The sequence below is a fragment of the Mustela lutreola genome, chromosome 11 (assembly GCF_030435805.1).
Source record: "Mustela lutreola isolate mMusLut2 chromosome 11, mMusLut2.pri, whole genome shotgun sequence".
In the NCBI taxonomy this organism is placed as follows: Eukaryota; Metazoa; Chordata; class Mammalia; order Carnivora; family Mustelidae; genus Mustela; species Mustela lutreola.
The window spans coordinates 40,798,558-40,821,258 of NC_081300.1; the positions used below are offsets into that span (position 1 = coordinate 40,798,558).

General features: G+C 38.2%; 1 protein-coding gene across 2 annotated transcripts in view; it reads left to right on the forward strand.

The window, feature by feature from the left end:
* Window positions 1-22,701, forward strand: part of DSC3 (desmocollin 3) — a 49,926-nt gene that overhangs the window by 23,070 nt on the left and 4,155 nt on the right. Inside the window, exons 8-16 of one of the 2 annotated variants that reach the window (XM_059140269.1) lie at window positions 730-864; window positions 1,260-1,445; window positions 7,616-7,875; window positions 7,986-8,128; window positions 9,125-9,349; window positions 12,560-12,784; window positions 15,283-15,404; window positions 20,479-20,736; window positions 22,622-22,664. In XM_059140269.1, the coding sequence (XP_058996252.1) occupies window positions 730-864; window positions 1,260-1,445; window positions 7,616-7,875; window positions 7,986-8,128; window positions 9,125-9,349; window positions 12,560-12,784; window positions 15,283-15,404; window positions 20,479-20,736; window positions 22,622-22,648 (1,581 nt within the window). In that variant the 3' untranslated portion in view covers window positions 22,649-22,664. The remainder of the gene's footprint in view (window positions 1-729; window positions 865-1,259; window positions 1,446-7,615; window positions 7,876-7,985; window positions 8,129-9,124; window positions 9,350-12,559; window positions 12,785-15,282; window positions 15,405-20,478; window positions 20,737-22,621; window positions 22,665-22,701) is intronic. The other variant, XM_059140268.1, reaches the window with a different exon arrangement.

The window sequence follows — 22,701 nt, forward strand, 5'->3', positions numbered from 1 at the left end:
TGGCTGTGAGCTTTCCTGTAGGTATGGGGCCATACATCCAAGTGCCTTCTGAACCTGTCTCCCTACATTTCCTGTAGGTGCATAAAATCCAGTATGTGCCAAACACAGCTCATTCCTTTTGGCTCTCCTTGCTAACTTTGTTCACCTCAGTAGAGAACGAGCTCTCCAGCATTTGCTACGTGACAGTTGATGATACACTCCCTCTGCCTGTCTCAGTAGGATGGCTGAACATCATACTCAACTTTCTCTCTTCTCTTATGTTTTATACGGAACCTACCATTACATCCTACTGAATGCTAACTCCCAAGGAACTTGCCTGTCACTCTTTCTCTCTGTCTTCACAACTACTACCTCAGATTTGGATCAGCTGTCTTAGATAATTTCTTTGGTTTTCAGCTCAGTTTACCACAAATGATACTAAATCTTGAAGAAGCTTCTTTCTAAAATTCAGATGTTCTTATTTTGTGCTCCCCCTAGGAGTCCCACAAAACTTTTCCTAATTATCTTGCTACTTAAGTGTAAATCTAAATTCTTAGTATGGCTTTTTGTAACTTAAGCCATATTTACCTTTTCAGCTTCTCCCTGTCTTCTAATTTATTAAAGTGTACACAAATACAGAATCCAATAAAAGCATAGATAGGCACAGAGAGAAGAGTGTACACTTGAGGTTTCATTTGTAAGTCAAAGCATATGTTTTCAAAACTAATTAAATACTTGCTTTGTTTTCAGACTGTAGAAAAGTACTCACTGATAATGAAAGTACAAGACATGGATGGTCAGTTTTTTGGACTGATGAGTACATCAACTTGTATGATCACAGTAAAAGATTCAAATGACAATGCACCGACTTTCAAACAAAATACCGTAAGTATATAAATTCAGAATATGCCTCCACTTGTCAACTGTCATTTGTTATTTAATATGAATTAACAAAATATATATCATGCTTTGATGTATGTTTGTTTTTTATGAATAAAATTAAAGTTTAAATAGCTGACATATAATTCTCTTTTATTTATTCGTAGCAGTATTTATATTGCCTCCTTCTAATAAGAGCAGGTAACATTCATCTTCATTTATCATGTTCTTTCATTTCAAGGATAATCCTTAATGAAACAACAGTCCTTGTAATTCATGGCTTTAAATAAACTAGATAAAAACTATAAGAACCAGTATTCTTAGAGTGGAAGAAATATTTTACTTCCTTTGTAGAGTTCTTTTTATAAAGTAAGTTTTTAATGAGTTTTCTTCTGTTTCAGTACGAAGCATCAGTAGAGGAAAATGCTTACAATGTGGAGATATTGAGAATACCAGTAGAAGATAAGGACTTAATTAACACTGCCAATTGGAGAGCCAATTTTACCATTTTGAAGGGCAATGAAAATGGACATTTCAAAATCAGCACAGACAAAGAAACTAACGAAGGCGTTTTGTATGTTGTAAAGGTACAGTAATAATGAATAATTGACAACTCCAATCTAATTCATTCAACTAATGGTTTAATCAACTAAAGAGTTTCAGATCAAAGACTCCAGAAGTTGGAATAGAGCTTAGTCTGTTTAGTCCAGCTGTTCCCATCTAATGCTGTCTTTCTTCTATAATTTTATTGCCAGTCATTAGTCACCAAGCTTATGCTTGGACATTCTCAATTCTAAGGATCTCCATATCTCCATTGGCAGCTGATTCCATATTTGGAAAGCTTTGATTCTCAGAAGTCCTTACTTCTACTGTGCCCAAATTATTCTCTTTATATCCCCTGGTTCTGTCTCTAATGGTCTGGGTTCCATCTCTCTTAAAAGAAATAGAATTCTTTTGAAAAGATTGCTTTGTTCTTTTGAAACTTATCTTCTCTCTGGTAAATGTTCCTGATTCCTTTATTCTTTGCATGATACAATTTAGAAACCCATATTCTTTTTATTCTCTCTCTCTCTGGCATATGCCTGGTTGTATCTGATCCTTTATAGGTGGTACTGAGGGTGAAATAGTGTTGTATCAGACAGCACTGAAGGAATTTGCTCTTTATTTTATATATAGTATTTTTGGTTGCATTGTTTTATTCTAGACTCCAGGTTATGATGGCAGAAAAGGCCCTATTTGGGAAGGATGGTTGGTTTTAAATTCATACCCAAAACAAAAAAGAAAATTGCCATATAGTCAGGTAAAGGAGTCATCCATTAATCAAAGGCTCCTTTCCTGCCAACAACAGTAATGGTGGAGACTTGGATACATAAATATCTATTTATAATTTTTTCCTTTGTAAAAATATCCAGAGATTATGGAATAAGCCTCAGCAAGTTCTACCCAGATGTGAATAGTCAAATGTATTTGTTCCAAATTGCTCTCAACATCAAATCTCTATATATTTCAGTTTTCTCTAATGTGATCTGCTCAAGTTGAGGACTGAAACCGACTACTTAAGAAAAACAAAACTTTACAGCTGATAGTCGTAGGAAAGAAAGTAAGCAGATGGTACTGATTGTTTTTCCTCCTTATTGGTTCACCTCCATCCAGTCTTCATTTGGACTCTCCAGAAGGCAGCACCCAAGACAAGGAACCCAGTGGAGGGAAATATTTAGAAAGTGGATCCCAGGAAGCCAGAGTAAAAATGGAAAAGAAAGACAGGAAAGAATAAAAAGTCAATCAAGTCTGCATTATTGACGTAGTCACCTTGGATGTTCGGTCCTGTAACGAACCATGAAAATGTACTTCAGAATTATCTCCTGAAAATGTGGTACCTGGAGCTTATCCATCAACTGCCTTTGTTGATATCCATGTCCCTCACCGGTTGAAGGTTGCCTCCAGGGAACCTCAGCTCTCCTGCACTTCTGAGCTTCCCTGGGCCTCATAGGGGGAGAGAACCCTGGCTTTGGAGCGAACTTTGAATCTGAAGAGCTGAATCTTTGTGTGCTTGAGCATACATGGGGGCATGTCCACCACAGATGCAGCTGAAGTTGGGTAGGCTGAGGGTCTGTGGTGTATCATTGTAAAAAGAGCCGCCATGCGTCAATTTCCAAAGTTGTACACAACTACATAGTGCAGGCATTTGTCTCAAAATTGATGATTGGCAATAGATGTTCCATAAAAGATTTCTCCTGGACACCTCGTCTATGCACCCCTCACTCCCACCTTGACTTCTTTCTAGAAATAAGTCAAAGAAATAGTTTGAGATCTGAGATGAATAGATTATGCAGTAGTTCACGTTAAAGACCCAAGCTCGGACCTTTTAGAGTTCTCCGAATCTGCTGCTTGATTAGAAGCCTGCTCCTCTGTTCTCTCTCATTTAAGTCCATTACTAAAGACCCATTTTTGCTATTTTTTGTTTTAAAGATTTTATTAATTTATTTGACAGAGAGGGAGAGATCACAAGCAGGCAGAGAGGTAGGCAGAGAAAGAGGAAGGGAAGCAGACTCCCCACTGAGCAGAGAGCCCAATGTGGGGCTTGATCCCAGGATCCTGAGATCATGACCTGAGCCAAAAGCAAAGGCTTAATCCATTGAGCCACCCAGGTGCCCCATTTTTGTTACTTTTTAAGTCTCAGGGATTTTATCTTGTTTCAGAAGGCAAAATTTAAGTAACACTAGAATTAAATATTTATTGAGAGTTTTTTTGACCAATACAAAATGAATTTTAGTATACTTTCTCAAAAGAATGTATTCTTAAAAAAATTCATAATTATATTAACATGTTCTATTTTGTTTTCCATATTCAGAGTGCATTTTTTCCCTCAAGGGGTGTTGATTACAGAGACATTAAGAAAAATGTTTCCAAATATTTTCAGAAATTATAGCCTGTATCCTAGAATATTTCTTACTCTGTGTGACTAATAAACATCTGTTTTATTTCTGGTGAACAGCTTTTGGGTACCATCTCGAGATTCCCCAGGAGGGAGAGCAATTAGACGGTCATACTTTATTTTTTTGTCTCTGGTTCAGTTTAAGTTAATTTCACATATGAAGAATAAAGAAAATCCCCCCAATAAAATTTTTATGCATTTATTCCCATTATCTTTAAATATAAGGTAGTCACATTTATATTCTATAATTACATCGTAGTTCTTATATCTAGGAAATGCTTTTAGACATTTAAAAGCAGTTTTCAAGTACTGGTCACCTTTCATGTCTGTCACAGGGAATGAGGCTAAGTGCATAGGTAGATTATAGCTGGTTGTCATATCCCTTTTAAGACAAGATATTATTATTACCCTTTTTCTCACAATTAAAAAAAGATACAGTTTTCTTTTGCACAATTTCTGTTAAGTTTTTTTTTTTTTTAAAGATTTTATTTATTTATTTAACAGACAGAGATCACAAGCGGTGGGGGGGGGGTAGAGAGAGAGAGAGAGAGAAGCAGGCTCCCCACTGAGCAGAGAGCCTGATATGGGTCTCCATCCCAGGAACCTGAGATCATGACCTGAGCTGAAGGGAGAGGCTTAACCCACTGAGACATCCAGCCCCCCGCCCCCACCACTTCTGTTAATTTTTTATGGCAGTATTAGGCTTGGCTTATGATAATAATTTATTTCGCTTCTTTTCCCAAATTCTGAAATTGTAAACAAAACAAAAATACTAGATTCAAAAGATTTATTTTTAACCTTTGAAATGATGGTCGTTCAAAGGTTATTTCAAACCTTTGAAATGTGGTTGTTCCTCTCATTCTTCCCCATTTCTAGATGAGGAGGCTGAGTCACAAGAAGTGACTTGCGCCCTTTTCCTACAGATGGGAGGTGATGGAGCCAGTAAATTCAGATGCTCTTGATGCAGAATCTTCCTCAGAACCACTGGGGACCCCTAGGTCATGTTCCCCTTGCTCTCTTCTTTTCCATACTGGGGTTACTTGGCTTGATAAAACAATGATTTTAGTCACACATGGGGTCATTTTTTGGAACTTGAATTAATTTCTACTTCTGTGAGTTTACTTTTTTTAAATTATCTCCTTCCTCTGACATTATTAGATCCTTGATAATTTTACCTTCTCTCTTTCTTTAAGCCATTCATAATAATCTCTAACATTTTGGACAATAAAATTTGCATTTTCCGTGGTATATTTCCCTTTCCATATTTTATGTAAACCCTTAGAAAACTTGAATTCCTTACACAGTTCCTTTGGTGGCCACAGTGGTCTTTAAAGATGTTTTATTCCTTTCTGTGCTAAAGATTTGTGTTTGTATACTCAAGTTGTATCTTTAAGTGCTTTCTAACTTTGATGAGGCATCTTCTATTTTAAAATCAAACACTGGAAGCATCTGGGTGGCTCAGAAGGTTAAGTATCTGCCTTCAGCTCAGGTCATGATTCCAGAGTCCCTGGAAGGGAATCAAGCCCCAGAGTGGTGGGGAGTCTGCTTCTCCCTCTCCCTCTGTACCTCCCTGCTTCTTGTGCTCACTCACATGTGTGCTCTCTCTCTCTCAAACAAATAAAGTTTTTTTTTTTTTAAAGTTTAAAATCAAACATTGTATAATCAAGGCATTCTGAAATCTATCATTCTCTCACGTAGGCTACTTATACAATGAGGAATGAACTTTATTCATCCCTTTAAACCAAAAAGAATTAAATAATCAGTAAGTTAAGTTAAACCAAAGATTGCTCAAATATACTTCTTTTATCTGAACAAAGCTTCCAAACATTGCCTTGTTAGTTGGTGTCTCCCATTATTGAATTATATTAACTGTTAACAAAACATAACATCACTTTCTTCTTTCAGTTGCCTGTATGACAGCCTGAGAGTTTCTCATAACCTATAGTGGAAAGCACTCACTGTGGGCTTATAGTGTTTAATGTTATTCTTATCACAGTTGTGCAGGAGACAAAACTTAGTCTCAGAGAGATTAAGAAACTTAGCTGAAATGGCACAGCTAGGGTGTAATAGGACAAGATTTGAACCTGGGTCTCTTTGATTGCAAGTACCTGCTCTTAAGTACTAGGTTAAATTGCTTTGTGTAGCTATGTGATTTTGGAAAGTTAGCCTCTGTATTATCTATAAAACATTAAAAAAAAATTACTTCTCTCTTCCTCCGTAGTAGCTATTCCATTATAACAATGAAAATGAAAACACTTGGTTAACTGTATTATTATTCTGTTTTTAGAAGTCTTACATGTTCGTGGGCCTAGTGTTACAATTTTCCATATTGGATACCTTTTCTGAAACTGTAGAGCATGAGTTGATGCAGTCTTGAGCTCAAGCCTGGGTAATCTTTCCATCCCAGCATTTCCTTTCTAACAAGTAGTGCACGTGGGCTTGAGTGAAGAAGGTATTATTCTCGGCCATTCTCAACGTAGAGGTTCCACGACAGAGCAGTACTTCATATTCTAGGGAGCCATTAATATTTCAGTGCAGATATAGGATATTTTTGAGCTTTTTAAAAAAAAATTAGTTAACACATAAAGCTAACTTGTAGTGGAAGAGAATTGCTGTTTTTTCATTAATCACTGATTTCATCCCACCAGATTTCCAATCTTGCAGAGTTTTAAGCCTCGAAAGCAATATCCAGTGTAAGCCTCAAAAAATTACATAAAGCACTTCTAAGGCTTTAGCAAGGGGTCCTGGCTGGAATAACTACACCTCCTCAGAGCAGCAGCTGTTTTGTGAATTTCTATGCAAGTCTCACTGCCAGCAGATGCTCTTATTCTCTGCATGATCATACAGACACATGTCATTTGTGAGATAGTGTTCATTAGTAATAGATAAACATATTAATTCTTTTTCCCCTCTTGACTCTCCATTTTCTGGAATGTTCATAAAAAATAAAAAAGAGTTTCACATACATTTCATGGATTCTAAGATTTAGAAATTTCCTTGACTGCCTAGTGGACTTATCAGTATCTCAGCTTGATAATAGCTAGGTATGGGGAACGGTTTAAAATAAAAATTTGACTCTTCCGTTTTGATCTTTCAATGGTCAGCCGATGATGGTTTTAATAAGTAGAAAGAGAAAGAAAAAAAATGCTTTAAGTTTGCAAAACAATGTGAAATAGTGTTTTTACGGGCTTTGCTTGATTTGCTGTCTAAAATTTAATTTTAATCAACAGATTCATTAACTATTTTTAGAGGCTGATAAACCAGTTAAGCAGTATCGTATAGCAGAGGGATTATAGTGCGGTGGTTAAGGAGAGGAACATAGGCAATAGGAAGCAGTAAGTCAAGCAAAATTGCATTCTCCTGGAGTTAGATGCCCCTTACACTGGTCCTTCGGTGCTCTAAAGCAGGGCCGTAAGAACACTTTTTTTTTTTTTTTTTTAAATTTTTTATTTTTTATAAACATATATTTTTATCCCCAGGGGTACAGGTCTGTGAAGAACACTTTTTTGTTTTGTTTTGTTTTGTTTTCCCATTATCTCCAGGTTCAGAATAATTTTCCTTTGTAAGAATAAACTATAGAAGTATTTCAGCAATTATTTTTCTGTAACTCCATAAGACCATCTGCAGAAACTTCCAGACCACTCTTGCTAAAGGCTTTGTGAAGAATCACCTCTCTCTTTAGAAAAGGGTAAAAGTCAATATTGATTGAATGGGAACATAGAATTTATGCGGCCCTGTTCATATTTACAGAAGGTCACTTGTTATTTGAAGTAATGTATGTATTTTACACTGATGCTGATATCCATGTGCTTTTTTAAAAAGCCACTGAATTATGAAGAAAGCCACCAAGTGATCCTGGAAATTGGAGTAAACAATGAAGCTCCGTTTACTAGAGATGTTGCACTCAGAATGGCAACCATGAACCGAGCCCTTGTCACAGTTCACGTGAGGGATCAGGATGAGGGGCCTGAATGCAGCCCTGCAGCCCAATATGTACGGATTAAAGAGAACTCAGCAGTGGGGTCAAAGGTCAATGGCTATAAGGCGTATGACCCTGAAACTAACAGTGGTAGCCCCTTAAGGTACAAAGAATTCTATAACTATGTAGGAATAATGTATTTGTAATAATTAAGATAGTAACTTACTTTAATATGTTTTATATTCCTGAAGACTTTTTATTTTATATTAATAGGTACAAAAAATTGCATGATCCTAAAGGATGGATCACCGTTGATGAGATTTCAGGGTCAATCATGACCTCCAAAATCCTGGACCGGGAGGCCATGACTCCCGGAAATGACGTGTATAACATTACAGTTCTGGCAATAGACCAAGGTAAGGAAAAAAAAAAGTTTTCTTTTCTTTCTTTCTTTTTTTTTTTTAAAGTTTTAATATGATATTTTAGAAAGGAATTGGAGAATATATTGCAGTTCTTCTTTTGCAGACTTTTTTTGATAAATATTTGGAGTTGTTAGAAATTACTTTGAAGGCTATTCTTATTTCTCTTAATTATCTAACAAGGGTGAACCTTGTAATGTAAACCAGGTCTTACTTATCTTTGTATCCTCAGCATGGTGGGATCTCAATTGTTTATAGATCCATGTTGAAGCGCAAAGATGACACTCAAGTCTAGGCTTAGGTGAAATGGCCTCACTAGACTCTTCTGTATCTCTTTAAATAGAATCTTTGAGAAACTCAACTGATTATTAGGTCAAAGTGATCCTTTCCTTGAATGCTGTTCCTTAAAACAACCCAGAGGTTCTTAACCCCAGCTTCATATTAGAATATTAGAATAACTCATAATTAGAATGATACTCTAATTCAGTTAGAATAATAATAATAATAATAATAATAATTAACTTTGGGTCCTTAAAAAAATCATTTTGCAGACATGACTTAGACACACTGAATCAGATTCCTGAGTTAGGGAACCCAAACATCAGATATTTTTAAAAAAATCTCTCTAAGTGGCTTAAATATGTATCAGGATTAGAATAACTTTCTGTAACCTTTTAATGTTCATTCACATCCGTACCAGAAGGAAGCCGTCCCAAAACACAGAATTTGCAATTCACACACTGATTTTTAGTGTTTGGTAATAATCCTGGCATAAGGGTTATTGGCAGTTGTGGCTGATATTATCAATGGCGGTTCTCATTTTAGATGATCTGTAGGTTTCATTTATCCTTCTACATTCTTATTTCCCATTTTCTGTAATCATCACTTATTTAAGAAAACATATATCATATATAGAGTGTCGTTAATTCATTTTATTGGGAAACTGTAGAAGAAGGCAAAAAGCGACACTGAACCTTTTATCTTTCTTCCCAGATGGTAGATCATGTACTGGAACACTCGCAGTTAACATTGAAGATATGAATGATAACCCACCAGAAATACTTCAGAGTTACGTAACAGTTTGCAAACCAAAGATGAAGTACACCGACATTTCGGCTGTCGATCCTGACGAACCTATCCACGGTGCTCCATTTTATTTCAGCTTGGCGAACACTTCTCCAGAAACGAACAGAATGTGGACCCTCACCAGAGTTAATGGTATTTATTTACTTGTTTACCTTTAATTATTTATTTGAGAGAGAGGGGGAGGGGAGTGTGTGGGGGCATGTGAGCAAGCGGGTGGAGAGCAGAGGGGCAGAATCTTCAAGCAGACCCATGAGATCATGACCTGAGCGAAAACCAAGTGTCAGACACTTAACTGGCTGAGCCACTCAGGCGCCCCAAAAATATTTAATAAAAAGTAATGATTTATATGCTATAAAATAAGTGGATTTCCTTGTTTACTGTAATATTCTCATTAATATATTTGAGGAGACTAAATCTTTTACAAATATTATAGGGGGTCTGTGTTATATATTGCATATAAAGTGAAAGAAATAATAATTTTTATGAAGGCAAAATTTATGTTTATAACAGACAAAAAACTTTATTAAAATATTGCAGCTTATCATTAAGAAAGTTTTTTTTCGTGTTTTTTTTTTTTGTTTGTCTTTTGGTTTTTGGTTTTTTTTTTTTTTTTTTGAGAGAGGGTGGGTGGGGGAAGGATAGAGGGAGAGAGAGAATCAGGCAGACCTCAATCTCATGAACCTGAGATCACGACCCAAGCCAAAGTCAAGTGAGATGCTTAGCCAACTGAGTCACCCAGATGCCCCTGGCGTATTTTTAAAGTGACAGCAGTGAGCAGTGAGGTGAGGTGGAATAGAGACGGGCAGTTTAAATTTTGGGGGGTGCCTGGATGGCTCAGTGGGTTAAAGCTTCTGCCTTCAGCTCAGATCATGGTCTCAGGGTTCTGGGACTGAACCCTGCATTGGACTCTCTGCTTAGCGGGGAGCCTACTTCCTCCTCTCTCTCTCTCTCTGCCTGCCTCTCTGCCCACTTGTGATCTCTGTCTGTCAAATAAATAAATAAAATCTTAAAAAAAAATAAATTTTAGTGTAAGTGAACTCTAGAAAGGAGGATACTGGGTGTAGGAGGCAAGCACTCTCTAGTATTCTAGAAGGAAACATGTTGGGATATGGACAGAGGCATGACGTCATGACGTTGGAGCCCCAGAACAGCCACCATCCTGTGATGGTGGTTTCTGGGGGGGGGGGGGCAGTATTCTATATTTCAGCCACCCTTCACTGCTGTTTTGTTACTGAGTCATGCTCTTTCATGCAGGTGGACTTTTGGTGTAGGCTATCCCTTCTGCCTAGACTACCCCTTCGCATGTCATAGTTCAGTAGTAACTCATGATACCTGGGGAGCATCTCCCATCCACCATGCCCTGTTCCGACCCTGCAGATATGTGCAGAGATTAACAAGACAGACATGGCCCCGGCTCAGATGCTCAGAGCTATGAAGTCTTTCTTAAAGCAGAAGTAGCATCATGACCTTTTCTACCTTTATGATAGCTCCTTTCATGCTGTATTATCATCTGTTTACCTTTCTCCTCCAATACATGAGTCTCTCAGGATGTTTATGATTCATCTGAGTCTCTCAGGATGTTTATGATTCATCTGTGCATTTCCAGCATGTAACCCAGTGCTTAGTAGATACCAACAGCTTAAGGACTGTTTGTCTAATCGATAACAGGTTAATACATATGCACAAAAGAAGGAAAATGCTGGGGGATTCAGTAAATCAGTGTTGTTAAGTGTTTCGGTTTTAGCAAAAATGCCAAAAGACCGAGTGGGAGGATGAATGGAATCTGGTCGTGAGGGGCCTGAGTTTTGTACACACAGCAGATGTGCACTGGGAAGTTTGCCAGGAAGGAGTGCTGTGCCCAGATTTATGTCTTAACAAGTTGGCGTTGGTGGCGCGACGGTATGAAGAGGGCAGAGCGGAGTGGCAAGGACGTCACAGGCTGCTGCATTAGTACGAATAAACGAGACGTGACTCCAGCGGAGCTTGTGGTCTTGAGGGAGGAGAGGAATTTGAAAGATTTTACTCTAGCCGCACCAGGATCTGGGAGGGTTCCACCTAAACCTTAGTAGTAATTCACATGCCTTTGGGGAGCTTTACATCTGAGGTGCAGCCAGAAATTTTTGCAGTTTTTATCAGCTGTAACAGTGCATTTAAGAAAGGTTTAGAAGTTATAGGGCGCCTGGGTGGCTCAGTGGGTTAAGCCTCTGCCTTCGGCTCAGGTCATGATCCCAGGGTCCTGGGATCCAGTCCCGGCATCGGGCTCTCTGCTCAGCAGGGAGCCTGCTTCCCTTCCTCTCTCTGCCTGCCTCTCTGCCTACTTGTGATCTCTCTCTGTCAAATAAATAAATAAAAATCTTTAAAAAAAATAAAAATTAAAAAAAAAAAAAAAGAAAGAAAGGTTTAGAAGTTACAGATGGCTTCCAGAATGGGCATTGTGCACCTGTGTCATTTCACTTACTGCAAAACTTGGAAGGTTGTAATTGGCAATTGAAAGTGCACAGAGCTCTTGGTCAGTTGATAATGAAGTCATTAAAATAGGTATCAAGGCTATTGGGGATATAGCATAGTTGATAAAAATGTATTGTTATGAATCAGATACATCCGTTTTTATGTAAAGCTTATTTCTGGCCTGCGTGACATTAATTAGCTTTCTGGTATTGAGACCACTTCTAGAGGGAAAGCTTTTTTTTTTTTTTAAAGATTTTATTTATTTATTTGACAGAGAGAGAGAGAGACCACAAGTAGGCTGAGAGGCAGGCAGAGAAACAGGGGGAACCAATGCAGGGTTTGATCCCAGGACCCTGAGATCATGATCTGAGCTGAAGGCAGAGACCCAACTCACTGAGCCACCCCTAGAGCGAAGGCATTTTAACAGTGTTTATTGTACTTTGAAAAGTTACCTTATGTGCAAAGATAATGGACAGTTACCAGAAAGTAAATGAATAAGAGAATGTCAACTTAAGACAGACTTTTTGCATTAATTCTTTATGAGTACCATAAACTGGTACCATAGAAAAATGCTTGAGGTGTCTGTCAAGGGTCCATCTACCATCACTGGTTTGTAAATAAGAGAAAGACAAGGGAATATTAAATATTGCTGAAATGCTACTGGATCACTCCAAGGTCAAATTATATCTCTCAGCCTCTCTTGTAAAAAGTTACAGTGAGCATACATGGTAATATTAGTGCTGAGAAAGGTTGAAGGTAGTTCTCCATTTTAATTCATTTTCGTGTGGCAGGTGGTCCCTTAAGAATACTATGTGTAGAAACAAGTGCGGCAAAACAAATGCTAAGGGAGAAATAAATGTCCATTAAAGAACTAATTCTTTCATTTTCTTTCAGATACAGCTGCCCGTCTTTCGTATCAGAAAAATGCTGAATTTCAGGAATATAGTGTTCCTATTACTGTAAAAGACAGAGAAGGTCAATCTACAACAAAAACTGTGAGAGTTAATCTGTGTGATTGTACTCATCCAAGCCAATGCCTGGCCGCTCGCAGGAGTGCAGAAGTCATACTCGGAAAATGGGCGATCCTGGCGATCCTGCTGGGTATAGCATTATTATTTTGTAAGTCCTTTTACTGACTTAAAGTTAAAATGTATCATAAATACCTGAGTGCAAGAAAAGGCCTCTAAAAAGTAATCTTGTCCAACTATCCATCAGGGGTGGGCAATTTACCAATTGCTTTTGTGTTATTATATGAGTTCTGATGGAATATTTCCAGGGAGAAGGAGCAAGATCCTTTTTGAGATACGATTTCATGCTTGCACAGAGCTGTTTAGAATTCCTTAGACTGCACCAAATCTGTCAACACATAGTTTTCATTTTTGGTCCTGATACTACCCCTTTAGGGCTAAATAAAACAATCTAAAACTTCTGCCATATAAAAGTCCATGACAAGCCACTGGGAACTCTTCTCATCCTTTAGCCACGGCCTTATGGGAATGACTCGGATCATGGCAGTATCTCTTTTTGGGGGTGTATCTTGCTAGTTTTTATTTTTTTTTAACCTCCTCCTTGCTGGTTGTTTAGCTCCCAATGACATCGTATTTTCCCCTCCTTTCTTCCATCCACTCCTCCAGCCTGAGTTAATGGTTGTTCCTTTGTTCCGTGATAGGACTAGAGGTTAAGAGCAAGACTCTGGAGCCAAACTATCTGGGTCTGTAACCAGCTGTATCATTTGCAAGCCATGTGACCTGGGGCGAGTTACTTACCGTGCTTCAGTTTGCTCATCTGCAAAAGGGGGATATTTGGAGTAGCCTGCTTTATGGGGCAGGGCTGAGCCGTAATTGAGTTAATGCATGTGAAGAGCTTAGAATAGTACAGTGTTCAGTATTTTCAGCAGCTCCACAAAATACATATCTACTGAAGACCTACAATATGCCAGACACCTGTCTAGGTGCTTGGGGGTCATTCGTGAACAAAACAGACAAAACCAAAAACAAACACTGTGCTTTGTGACAGCAAGCTAATAAAGAAACAAAATGCTGTAGAGGAAAAATTGAGCAAAATAATTAGGAACTGTAGTCCCGCGGAGTGTATGTGGTGATTGTGGGAGATAATGGTGAGTGACGGCAGCTTTCGATGGGTGATTTGGTTGAGGCTGACGAGATTATCTTTTCTTCTTTCTTTCTTTCTTTCTTTTTTTTTTTTAATATTTTAAAAAATATTTTGTTTATTTATTTGACAGACAGCGATCACAAGTAGGCAGAGAGGCAGGCAGAGAGAGAGAAGAGAAAGCAGGCTCCCCACTGAGCAGAGATTCCTGATGCGGGGCTCTATCCCAGGACCCCGGGATCATGACCTGAGCTGAAAGCAGAGGCTTTAACCCACTGAGCCACCCAGGCGCTCCCCGCCCTTTTTTTTTTTGTCTGAAAATGTTCCTTTTCTAGTTAAAAATATATATATATTTGTTTATTTATTTTTAATTATGCTCAGTTAGCCAACATACAAGGTTATCTTTGATGATTTTTGGAAAGGTGAGAGTCAGCCAAGTACAGTACCTGGGGGAAAAGTTTTCAGTCAAGGGGAAAGTCAGCTTAAAGGACCTTAGGTAAGAGGGTGCCTGGAGAAGTCAAGGCATGGCAGGGACACCCGTGTGGCTGGAGTGGAGTGCATTGAGAGAGTGGGATTGGACATGGAACCAGAAAGGTAACAAGGGGCCACATAGAGTGGGTGGGCGTTGGCACTCTTTTTCTATAAAGGGCGAGAGTTAGTATGTATTTTACATTTTGCAGGCCATGTGGTTTCACTTAGAACCGATGAAATCTGCCCTTCTAGTAGGAAAGCCACCATAGAACATTTTTCAGTGATGGGCATGACTGGGTTCCAATAGAACTTTATTTATGGACGCTAACATTTGAATTTCATATAATTTTCACATGCAATAAACTTCTTTTAATTTTTAAAAATTATTTAGAAACCATAGCTCATGGGCCATACAAAAACAATGCAGTGGACTGGATTTGGTGCTGCAGTTTGGTCACCCTTGATTAGAGGGGCTTGTAGAACATAGTAAGAATTGTCATTATTACAGCTAATTTTATTATCACATATTTCAACCTCCCGCAGGTATGATGTAGAATGAAAATTCTGAATACAGAATTTTCAAATACAGAATAGTTTTATTTAACACAAAATACAGAATAGTTTTATTTAAGGTACTTGGAGATAAATCTGTTCTGTTGAGAAAAGTCTATCGTGTTTTCATATAGGTAAACCTTTCTTTTGGGAATCAGTAAATCTCCTTAAAGTCTCTGTCTTAAATAAACATCATTGAATTTTTTGAAAATGTATTACTTAACTCAAAATTGTATATACTTTAACATCATAGAGACAATTCAAACTCTTAAAAGGAGCTATAATCAAAATATGTATATAATTAATTCCAATTTTAAAGTCTAAGCTAAATCATGGCCTATTAATTTAGGAAAGCCAAGGTAACTCAAGGTACCATGCTTGGTGGCCTTGTGTTCCTCCCATGTACCTGAGGTAATAAAAAACAAAAGATGAGTATTTTATTCTATATATGTTAAACTTTTTTTTTTTTTTTTTTTTTAATGCAGCTGTATTGCTAACTTTGGTATGTGGAGTTGTTGGTGCAAAAAAAAAAAAAGGTTTTCCTGAAGATTTAGCACAGCAAAACTTGATTATATCAAACACAGAAGCACCTGGAGATGATAAGGTGGTAAGTAATTTTTTAAAATGACTGTTTTTATCTGAGTATCTCCCATGATTTCTTTTACTGATTCTCATGAAGTCATTTTGTAATTTGGGAGTTAAAATTTGTATTTTTAGTTTGGTCAGCTTTCATAGGCAGAAGTATTTTATCTGTCAATATTCAAATATTTATGTAGGTGGCATTTATTGAACTTTTTAAATCAGATGTGTTGTTTTAATTATCATTCTTCCACTCTCTAGTGTTATGATATCAAACTTTCTCTTTGATGTTGTGAAATTATTATAATAACAGTGTGTCAGCCGCTCTCTTCAGTGTACATTTCCAGATACTACTTGTTTATCTGACTCTTTGACCACTTACCATAGGGAAAAAAAAAACCTTATTAAAAGTTTTCAAGATAAACTATGACCATATCAAAGAGATACATATATTTTTAGAAAGTGTGGGGGAGGACAGATGAGTCAGAAGAGTATTTCCACTCTCTTTCCTTATGTGTTTCTTGAGACCGCTGAGGTGTGCTTAGTCCTGGGCTTCTTGTTTTGGGGGATGTGTATTTAAAAAGTTCTTACAGGTCATGTTCTTCCCTCAAAATGATTTCAAAGTATTTATGAGAAATTGGATCTACTTTTATGGGAAAAATAAGTAGGAACATGCCAGTATGCCATTAGCACCAATGTGATAGTCACAGTTGTTCAAAGATACTTACGGTACGTAAGTGCGTTCCTGATGTCTGGATGAACTGGAAAGGCTTAGTGAAAGAGGTACACATTCCCTGCTACTTTAAAGAATAAGAAGGGTGAGAGAGTGGAGAGATGGTAGGACTAGCTAAGGAGGTGGAAAACAGCCTTAAGGACAAAAAAAGGAGATGGCAACATTTGGAGATTATTCCACAAATAGTAAAAAAATTGATTTGAAATGGAAGAAATGATGTTTCACAATAGAAGCTTGACATTAAGTCAGGCTTTTGTGGGGAGAGGGTGTAAGAGAGGAGTAGGACATGGGACCCTCATATGCCATATTAAGGATTTGGGATTTATTCTCTTGGTCAGGAAGAGCCAATGAAGGCTTTTCTGCATAGAAGGGCATAAAGGGAGCAGCGTGATGCTGAGTGGGTGGTCGGTGAAAGAGGAAGATGTAGGGGACAGGGAAGATAAAGGATTAGAATCTCAGTGGTTGAAGCAGTGGGTAACTCGGATAATAGTCATTGGAAATAGGGATAATAAATATTTCAAATGCATAAATGATAAGCTTGTTAGCTTTTGAGTAACAAAATAAAAATGAAGTCAAAGTGACAGAGGCCATAACTAAGGACAATTACTTTATATCAAGTCTTTTCTGTATCTTGGTGTGAAGGGATCTAGAAAGAATTCTTTTTTTTTTAATTTAATTTTATTTCTTCAGTGTTCCAAGATTCATTGTTTATGCACCTCACGCAATGCTCCATGCAAGACATGCCCTCCTTAATACTCACCACCAGGCTCACCTAGCCCCCCACCCCCATCCCCTCCAAAACCCTCAGTTTGTTTCTCAGAGTCCACAGTCTCTCAGTTCATCTCCCCCTCCGATTTAGCCCAATTCACTTTTCCTTTCCTTCTGCTAATGTCCTCCATGTTATTCCTTATGTTCCACAAGTAACTAAAACCATATGATAATTAACTTTCTCTGCTTGACTTCTTTCACTCAGCATAATCTCCTCCAGTCCCGTTCATGTTGATACAAAAGTTGGGTATTCATCCTTTCTGGTGGCTGCGTAATATTCCATTGTATATATGTACCACATCTTCTTTATCCGTTCATCTGTTGAAGAGCATCTTGGTTCTTTCCACAGTTTGGTTATTGAAGGCATCTTTTGTATTGACTTTATCTCTTTAACCACCTCCCACCATCAGGGAGAATCATTGCCCACCTCTGCCTCATAGGCCTACATATGGAACCCTGTAATTATTTCTCCATTCAGAAAACACATTTAGTCCCTTAACAGTCCTTGACTCATAGTAAGTTCTTATTTTATATCGAAGGAAATTACTGAGATGTTCATAATATTTGTTCTTGGCTATTTGATGCCAGAGCTGTAGCATTAATGGGCCTCTCCACCATAATGTACTCATCTGTATTGTTACCTGTTCTCTGTTAGGAACACTTATCAAAAGGACTCAGAATTATCAGTTTAATTTTAGGTATATTTTTATAAAAGGTAACAACATTTCTTAGTGGATGTGTAAGCTCATTTTAGTACAATGAGTACAGGTGATGATGACTTTGATTCTAGAGCTAAATTTAAGTCAGAGACATTTAGATGGGGTTCAGAGCTGGTTGAAAAGTCAGGACCAGAGAAGTTAAATCTGCAAATCATTGACATGGAAAAGGAGTCATTGATACCTTGTGAGAATGAGCTTTGGGCAAACACGTGGAGATGGTCAGGAAGGAACAGAGAATAGAAGAATGTGAAACAGGGCACTGTGGGCTGAGTCTTGGTTTTGGTTAAGCTTCAATTTTCTTCGTATTAGCTTGCATGACCTCTGAAAACGTGTTTATAATGATAAAAATTATACCATCAACGATATTTGATAATGAGAGTTTTTTATTTTGTTTTTTAATGAAATTTCACTGTAGCAGCAACCTAAGCAAAAAATATAGGGTAGCAGTGCCACCAAATGGCTGCTTCTCAGTTCTCTTTTCTGGTATAATTTTCCCAGGCAGTGAGATACCATGTATGACATTTATAGATACGTTTCAGATTCTGAAATATCCAAAACTCCAAATCATCTGAACTTGAAAATCTTCCGGTTTAGTTAGAGACTCTGCATATTAAATAGTAGAAAAACAAGTTGGTAACAAGATCACAATGGAGCCTGATTCTAATGGAGGTCTCGCCTGACAGTCGCAGTTCATAATTAGAACTGACACGCTTGAGTTTACTGCTCTAACTTAACGTCTCGCCGGCAGCCCAGAGTTCCATATGAGGTTCCCGCATTAAGTCGATGCTTAGTCAAGTCTTTTTTTATCTTCAAACACTCCCTCGACGGTCCTCCTCTAGTTCCTTGCTTATCTCTTTTTCTTTGAAACTGGGCTTGAGAGATTTATACTTGATTTCTCTATGATATTACTTTCTGTTTATTCAGCACTTCTTGGAAATTCTTTTGACAAAGATCACCAAGGGCCACTTTTTTAGCATGAACCTCATCGGTGGATTATTGTATTCGAACTGGTTCTTAAACCACTTTGATGTTTTCTCCTTCCCATAATCCTCTCTGTGTGGCTTCAGAGTTGTGCCTCTTGGATTCCTCTATGCTCCAGAAGCTATTTCGTATCATTTCTGTCCTCTGATTCCCTTAACCACCCTGTAAAACGTGTTTTGTTTTGTTTGTTTTTTTTTCCTTGTGGTTCTATTCTTAGCCTTCTTTTTGTTTAGTCTACCATTTTCTCTGGGTGTTAGAGTTGATTCCCGTGGCTTCAACTACCTCCTGTGTGGTGGTGACGTCTGAAATTATGGATCCAGCTCGACTCCCCAACCTGAACTCCAGCCCCACGTATGCATATACTCATTTTGGGCATCCATGGGTTTCTCAAATATACCGTGTCCAAAATGGAACTGTTCACCCTCCTCTCACCCACGAGTGTGTCCTTCATCCCTGCTTAAGTGAATTATACCATTTGTCTACTTGCACAAGCAGAGCACGGAGGAATAATTCCTGACTCTTCCCTTTGCTGTTTCATCCATCTGACTATCAGTAAACTTTGTATGGAGTCCAACCACTTTGAATCATCATTGCTTCTCCTATGGCCAGCGTTTGTTTTTTTTTTTTTTTTTTTTTAATTAAATTTTTTATTTTTTATAAACATATTTTTATCCCCAGGGGTACAGGTCTGTGAATCACCAGGTTTACACACTTCACAGCACTCACCAAAGCACATACCCTCCCCAGTGTCCATAATCCCACCCCCTTCTCCCAAACCCCCTCCCCCCAGCAACCCTCAGTTTGTTTTGTGAGATTAAGAGTCACTTATGGTTTGTCTCCCTCCCAATCCCATCTTGTTTCATTGATTCTTCTCCTACCCACTTAAGCCCCCATGTTGCATCACCACTTTCTCATATCAGGGAGATCATATGATAGTTGTCTTTCTCTGCTTGACTTATTTCGCTAAGCATGATACGCTCTAGTTCCATCCATGTTGTCGCAAATGGCAAGATTTCATTTCTTTTGATGGCTGCATAGTATTCCATTGTGTATATATACCACATCTTCTTGATCCATTCATCTGTTGATGGACATCTAGGTTCTTTCCATAGTTTGGCTATTGTGGACATTGCTGCTATAAACATTCGGGTGCACGTGCCCCTTTGGATCACTACGTTTGTATCTTTAGGGTAAATACCCAACGTTTTTATCATGTTTCACCTAGAACGATCAGTGACTTCTCTGATATCCATGACACTCAACTTGTCTTTTCATTTGTCTTTTACATTTTTGCCTAGAATGGTTTTTAAAAAATACATCTCTTTCCTGTTATTAAAACCCTTCTTGGAGTCCCCATCATCTTCTTGATTGTTCAAATTTTTTAGCATGGCATATGGATCTTCATGTTCTCTGGCCTTTTGTAACCCCCTCCCCGCTACTCCCTCTCTCACTTTGAACTCTTTGTGGGAGCCATTCTCAGCAGGTTGAAAGTTGAGGACCCTTTGTATGTAAACCTTCCTGCAGATAGTGCTTTCTTCTTCACATTTTTCAAGTAGGAGTCCCTCAGTACAGTGTTTTCTAGTCTGTTCCACTTACTCTGTCTGGGCTTGGATTTTAATGCTTTTTCCTATAGCATTCTATATTCACCTATGTATACATTCTTAGAGTAATTACCTATTTTTCTGCCTCATTGGAATAAGAGCTTCTTGGAGCCACTGAGGGATAATGTCCCTCTTTGCATCCCTACACTGGGCAGAGAATTTGAAAATATAAGTGTCCGTGAATGAATGGATGAATCAATGAAAGGTTAAATAAACGTTCTCTCTCCCTTGTCTTCTTATGACTTTACTTGGAGTCTGTTTCCTTTCAATACAAATGGTCTTTTTAAAATTTTATTTCAGTGTTCTGGCAATGGCTTTATGACCCAGACAGTCAACAGCTCCGGCCAAGGCTTTTGTGGTACCATGGGATCAGGAGTGAAAAACGGAGGCCAGGAGACCATTGAAATGGTGAAAGGTGGACACCAGACCCTGGATTCGTGCCGGGGAACTGGGCACCATCACACCCTGGATTCCTGCCGGGGAGGACCGGTAGAGGTGGATAACTGCCGATATACCTACACCGAGTGGCATAATTTCACTCAGCCCCGTCTTGGTGAAGTGAGTTTCCCTGAGTGTTTTGCCTCTGTATTTAAATGCCCAAGTGTAGAACAATAGGAAATTGCAGTTAACACGGACTTTCAGAAGCTGCTTTTCCATATTTTTCAATGTATCCTTTCTTTTTCATTCTCTGGTCATTCCCTGCACTCCCCCCAACCCCCACTCCATGCCCTTTGATTTTGTTACATTCTTTAACATGAAAGATTTTATTCCATCTTCCTATTTCTTTTAGTTTCTAAAATCTTGTGAGAACTCGAAGTTTTTAAAAACATAACCCTATTAAAGTTACACACCATTTTTAGATGTCGTTTACCTCATCAACTAGTTTAATGTAGAAGAATGTGAAAAAAACATCTCATTCCCTACAGTCACAAAACTCCCCAATCCCATCCGCGTGTCTCTCTGAAAACAAAACATCTGTACACAATTCTAGAGTGAACATTCCCTAATAGGAGCTACAGGAACTCTGCATAATGTAAGAAGTACCGTTCAAATCCAAAGTGTTTTTGTTCAGGGCAAAGCAAGGATAATCAAAGAAAAGAGGGATTAAATCATGGATTTTCAGTCCGGGCAGCATGTCAGAAGCCTCTGGGGAGCTTTGAAATGATGCTAATACCTGTGCTCTACCTGGAAGGATTTGGATATAACTGGTTTGGCTTATTATTCTTATTATTACTTTTAAATCCCCTCAGGTGATTCACATGTGCCACCTGGGTAGAGAAGCACTGGATTCAGTATTCTATCTGGGACTAAGTTGTCTGTTTATCAGAGTGTACGGGTACTGTTGTAACCCCCCTACAGTGGACCAGAAGCCCTAATCCTTTAATGGGACTGCAGATAGACACCAGTCCGTGACACGGCTGCAGCCGATCACATGTCCAGAGCGTATTTTGTTTCCCCATCAAATTAAAGTATTCATCTTTGTTCTGTTTCTAGACAGTCAGCATGCATGTATGATCAGGTTGGAAAGGAGTGGAGCTTAAGAGGCATTCTTAGGGGTGTGTACTAATGTGTGCCTCGGGTAATGGAGTCTGAGGCTGAAATGATCCCGAAGAAAGACACCTGGTAACATAAGTCAAAGAAGGACGCCATGGGTCGGAGAGGGAATGGGACCCCTGGGGAGGAGGGAGGAGGCACAGGAGTTCCGACGGGCTGGCAGCCAGGCCGGTAACAGACGGTGAGGCTGGATGCTCAGATGGGGCTGAATGCTTGGGTGTTCCATTCCAAAGGCCTGGTTTCTGCAATGAGGGTGATGGTGATTATTTTTAATTTCGCTAAAATGCTGGGTGCATCTCTATTTTGTCACATATTGGCTCTCTTGGAAACTTGATTCTGAAGCCAATGTGGTAATTCTTGCTTACTTTATAACTGTATGTTATCGTGGTTTCAGTTCATGTTTATTGGATATTTACTACTTGCTGGGAAAAAATAAGAGCATATTTGGTGCATTATTTTTTCATCATTATCGTGAGATAGTCACTGTGTATATTCCCATTTTAGACATAAGAAGAGTTAGAAGTGAGACTTGAAGATGCTTAGTAACCTGCCCAAAGTCATAGACATTGTTGGTAAAGCCAGAGCTTTGACTCAAAATCAGGACTATTTGAATATTCAGTATCAAATTCTTAACCTCCATACATACTGTCACCATTTTGTGGACTAGCCTGACCTCTAGATATAAACTTTAGGGTTAAGCATTTAACGATAATTTAAATGTGCTTAAATATGACATTGATATATATATATATATATATATATATACATATATATATACATATATATATATATAATTTTTTATTTCGTATGGATTACTAGAAATGTAAGATATACTGACTTTGTGGTACGGTTATGCTATCGACCAATCATGTGCATTTTTTGTATGTAGGACTCCATTAGAGGACACACTGGTTAAAAATTAAACCTAAAAGGTAAATAAAAAATAAATTTTATGTTTGTATGTGTAAG